This window comes from Aspergillus foveolatus (assembly GCF_047715535.1).
Source record: "Aspergillus foveolatus strain CBS 279.81 unplaced genomic scaffold BDW70scaffold_184, whole genome shotgun sequence".
Lineage (NCBI taxonomy): Eukaryota > Fungi > Ascomycota > Eurotiomycetes > Eurotiales > Aspergillaceae > Aspergillus > Aspergillus foveolatus.
Window position 1 is genome coordinate 1 of NW_027396248.1, and position 5445 is coordinate 5445.

The 5445-nt window shown below is 29.1% G+C and overlaps 1 protein-coding gene across 1 annotated transcript; it reads left to right on the forward strand.

The window, feature by feature from the left end:
* Positions 1–1471: 1471 nt before the first annotated feature.
* BDW70DRAFT_145786 (uncharacterized protein) lies at positions 1472–1772 on the forward strand (the record flags this gene model as incomplete). Its single annotated transcript, XM_073738480.1, has 1 exon — positions 1472–1772. A coding segment is annotated over exon 1 (231 nt), but the record flags the coding sequence as incomplete, so codon positions are not given.
* Positions 1773–5445: the final 3673 nt, after the last annotated feature.

Sequence of the window (5445 nt, forward strand, 5' to 3'; positions counted from 1 at the left end):
TAGGCGTCACTGGCATATTGATATCACGCATATAGGCTATCCAGCGTATCAAGGCTTCCTCCTGATGCCCCTGAAGAGCTTTATTAACCGGTTTCCGGGCTGCACGAGGCTGGCTGCCCTTTTTAATGCGGTCACGTAGGGTCCCATAAGGAACACCATATTCTCGCGCAATCTTCGAGATATTTGGTTTTTCTTGGGCTTGAGCGGCTTCGCAGGCCCTAGTCATGCAAGGTTCATTGAATTTAATAACTTTAGGCATGTTGGGTGGGAAAGGCCTTAAAAATATGAAGTTATTGAGAAATTGGCGGTTACGGTGAAAATGGCGGTTACGGTGTGGCTCACCCACAGCGGGAAGCGGTGTGGGTGGGCTGGAAGTCACGGATACTATACAGGGCCTTTAAATATTTTTATAATCTTTTTTAAAAATTAGTGGTTTTTAAGGGTATTTTCTCCCCAGTAAGAATTCTAGTCTATTTATCATAAATTTATATAATAAAATATATTATCTTAGCTTGATCTAGTTTGGCCTTTTTAAATTTAATATATATAATATCTATCTAGGTGCTAGTATCTAGGCCTATAATAATTTCAATCTTATTTATTTTTAGTTTTATAATAACAGGAGTATATATATCACTAGTTATCTTTATTTTTAGTTTTAGATATACTAGTCCTATTAATCCTTGCAAGTTTAGTTTATATGGATAAAGATATATGGAATCTTCTATTTTTTGGTTTAATACTTCTTAGATGTTCTTCTAATATTTCCAGCTAACTAACTTAGTTGTTCATCTCATTAAACTAGTACTTATATATATATATAGCTCTTATTTTATATATCTTTTTTTCAAGTTTCTGAATATATTATCCTAGTTATTTAATCTTTTTATATTCCTGTTACTTTTTGAGGGTTTAAGAAATATTTAATATATTTTGTTAATTTCTTAGTCTTATTTAAATAGATTAGGATTTAGATATTTATCTTAGGTATTTTTCTGTAAGTTTCTTGCTACAGATAAGGATTCCTCTGAATTTAAATTAGATTATATATTAGATATAATAATTCCTCTTGATAGGTAATTGAAAGGTAGAAGATTTAAAATTATAATAATTATAGAGAATAAAGAATTAAATATAGTAGAGAATTATTAGGGGATTATTAAAGACTATAGTAACTGTCCAGTCTCGAGTTCAATCCCATGCTCGGTCCGAACCATGTGACATTATAGCTAAAAAAGTAATATATTCTTCCTAACTACAGTACTTAACAACTCTAGTAGCCAGAAGACCTGTCTCTAACAAGGTATCTGTAAAAATACTCCTCCTGATCCCCCCAGGAGTACTTAACAAGCAACTAGTAAGCTTCGTCAACTACATCAACTCAAGCAGCAACTTCAGGAGCTTCAAGATATTGTTCAATATCAGGCTTTCTCCTCATCAATTGCAGAAACTATACTTGAAAAGGTAATGAAGAGCACGGAGATTCAAATGCAGAAAAATGTTCTTCTACAAGATGAACTCCATCGATGCGAGGCAGCTAATAAGCGCCAGAAGAAGAAGATGTGCCACGGCAGTTTTATTCAAGATGGAGGTAGTTTAACTGTTGAGGAAGCCTTACAGATTATACAAGAAAAGGAGGAGGCATTCCAGGTAGAGGCTCAAGCACCAAGACAACGGAGGCCTCCTACATGTAGTAATTGTAATGTTCAGGGCCATACTCGAACAAGATGCCCTACTAGATAGTTCTATATTTATATTCATGGCAATAGGAGGCTTTGAATGTCACTAGAGTTAGATCTGAGAATGGGTGGTGTGGGCGGTGAAAAGTGTGCCGCTCGGTGTCATTTGCCGTTCGGTGTCTGATTACGTTAGTATTTATATATAGTATTTATATATATAAAATAAAATCTAGGTATCTTGAATAGAATAGCTATATTATTTAAAAATAAGATTTTTTTTAATAGCTATTAAAAGTATCCTTGAAAGTATTTATTATTAAGATTTTTTAATAAATATTAGTCTTTCTAAGATATTAGGTAATTTTTTAGATTAGTAGACTATCTTAAATTAAAACTATAAAAACTTAAGAACCTATTATATATATCTTTTTATAAATTAATATTTTCTCATAAAATCTTCTAGCTTTATATAATTATTTAACATAGTAAAATTCTTTATACTCTATAATATACTTTATTATTTTCTACTAGTTAAGATAGCTCATCTTTAATACAGTATCCAGATAAGTCTAGTTATATATTTCTTTTTCTAGATTAAAAAGGGCTAGGACTATTACCCTAACTAGTAAGTCTACTCAGTATCTCTTTATTATATTTAAATATCTTTTAGTCAGATTTATACAAAAAATAAATTTTAAAAATTGAGAAATAAACTCCTAGTAATAGTTAGCAAAGCCTGAAAGCTTTGTATATTTCTAATTAATATAAATGATTTTATATTTAATTACTTTTATTTTTTTAGGATTAATATATATTCCCTGCTTAGAATTTATAATATATTCTAAATATTTAATATATCTTTAAAACTTAGCTTAAGATCTAATTATAGATCTATTCTTTTCTAACTTTTTCAAGACTTGCAAGACTTATTTCTAAAATTTAAAAAAAAAAAAATTTTATTAGTAAAAATAATATTATAAATTATAATATAAATATTAAGGAATTCCTATTAAACTAAATTAATATATTTTTAGAAGATTACTAGGGTACCTTTTAAACTAAAAAAAATTAATAAGTTTTATAAAAGATCTAAATCTTGTTTTAAAAGCTATTTTCTACTTATTTCTCTAAATCTTAGTTTTAAAAGCTATTTTCTACTTATTTCTCTAAATCTTAATTTTCTAGATAATAAAAATATCTAGTTTTATTTATTATATAGCCTTGGCTATTATTTATAGAGTTTCTAAAAATAAAGAGAAAAAATAGAGTCTTTCTTAGTAATTTTATTTAGTTTCTTATAATTTAAAGAATTAGAGGCTATTACCAGGTTTTTAGATATAAAAGAAACTACTCTAGCAAGAAATTTACTAATATAGATCTATTTCTTATCCAGGTAACCTATAAATATCTTCCAAAAAAAAATTTTTTTTTTTTTATATATTATATAATAATCCCAGGTTATAGCTTTTTCCCTGCTATATTTATTTTTTCCTAATTTAATAATATAATTAATACTAGGATAATAAGATAGTAGATAGCCTTGGCTAATAATTATAAGACTAAAAACATTCAAGTTTATCTTATTGTAATAGAATGTTGATAATTTTATCTTAGAATTTATTAGTTTCTTTGCTTTGCTAAGCTTATTTAAGGCCTTTTTAATATTCTATAAATAATATATCTAAAATCTTAATTTCTTATCTTGAATTTTAATCCTTTTAGAAAGCTATCTTAGATATAGAAATAATAACTTGTCTTATAAGATCTTTTAGCCTTCTATTCTAGTTTTTTATATAATTTAATAAAAATATTACTAGTACTAATATAGAACCTGCCCTTTTCTTTTAAGTACTATATAAATATTTATTAATCTCTAGCCTATAGTATTCCAAGTAATATAGGTTATTTTATTTAAGAAATAATATAAGGCTATACCCTTGTTGCTTGTACTTATTAAGATTACAATTGAAGTATACTACTTAATTAACTATATTATACTATATATTTCTTACTTATAACTTGTTCTAAAGTCCTGGGCTTAATTAATATAGTTAAGAGCTATAGTTTATATTAAAGATTTTTAGAGATAGCTATATAATTATAGTAGCTATTATTAAACACTACTTAAGTAAAAAAGATATTATTAATATTATCATTAATATATAGTCTTTTTAATCTATCTTCCTCTGCTCTTAAAATTATCATTATAAAAATAAATTCTTATTTATAAGGCTCTTATTTTCCTGGTTTTTTTTTAGTTTTTTTTATAATTCTTATTTTTAAAATAAAAATCTTATTACTAGCTGGGGGTATTACAGCTACTAATAAATATTATTTAATCTAATATTTATTTTTTCTATATCTTAAATATCTTTCTTCTCTTATACAAATGCTAATCTTATTTTTATTTATTTAGTTTATTTCCCAAGCAGAGCTTGGTTTCCTAATTATTTTAAAAAATATTTATGTTTATTTTTCCTAGTACAAGCAGAGTTAGTATTTATATTTATGATAAATTTTTATTTTATTATTTCTTCTCTCCTGTACTATAGGCAGAATTCTCTGCAGTACTAGACAAGGCCTTTGGTAACCCTGACTGACAGAGGAAGGCTCTTGTATAAGTGAATATAATAAAGCAAGGGAGACGTGGCTTTGAAGAGTTCTTGAATGAATTTGATGAACTTCTTAATGCTGGAGGGGTTAATTGGGATATTAAATAGAAAAAGGCCTTACTGGACATGGTGCGTAATATTAAGTTGCTAAAAGCCATGGTTGGTATTAAGTAAGGGGATTTATATAATGACTACTATAATTAACTGTGCAAAATTAACTATAACCTCTAGAGAGTGGCCAGACTTATATAGAAAGGACTTGTGCTGCTATCTCTATATATATTACTTATATAAGACTGGCAGGAGGCTCTGACTAGGCTGCGGCAGCATCCGCGAAAATCCAAATCCGCTCCGCATCCGCTCCGCAGATTTCAAGGTAATATTCTGTACTACCAGTGTTCTATATTGTCGAATTAATTACATGTTCTCGATACAGAAATTGCTTCCAATAATATATCAGATCAGTTCACTATTTAACTGCTTCATTCAGCAAATTATATATTTATGCTAAGGCTTGCCTATCTCAAATCTGTCTTGTTACTCTTATAGCCGCGGCTTCTTCCGAATCCTTCCTGTCCAGGAGTGTACTGTGTTCCATTAAATGCTGTTTCCTCCAGCAGGGCACTATTATCTAGATCTAAACTATCCACAGGCTGCTTTGAGGAGTTGAGAGATCGCCAGTTCATCTACATCATTGTTGGAATCCTCCTCTTGTAACTCCTCTTGGCATCCTTCCTCTTTATTGTCAAAAACAAAATTACCACTACCTACTATATCCCTTAGGAATAAAATTATTACAGATGGCAAAGAGAATAGAATCTTATTTTAAATTCATTCATATTTCATATTATTTCAACTAGTAGATCACATAAAATGGTAATTCTACCACAAACGACCATAACGTACTGATACATGTGTAATGTGACGGAAAAAAGAGTGCTTGGCCAGCTGTATAAGGGTCACATGAAGTGCCAAAATAAGTTAAATTAGCGAATTTATGCTAGTGCGGATAATTATTGGATTTTTGCGGACATCCGTTGGATGTCTGCGGATATCCAACAGTTGGATGCGGATGTCAAAAGTGGTATCCAACATCCGCAAGCTGCGGATGCGGATATGACTCTGACATCCAACGGAGCGGATTTGCCGCAGCC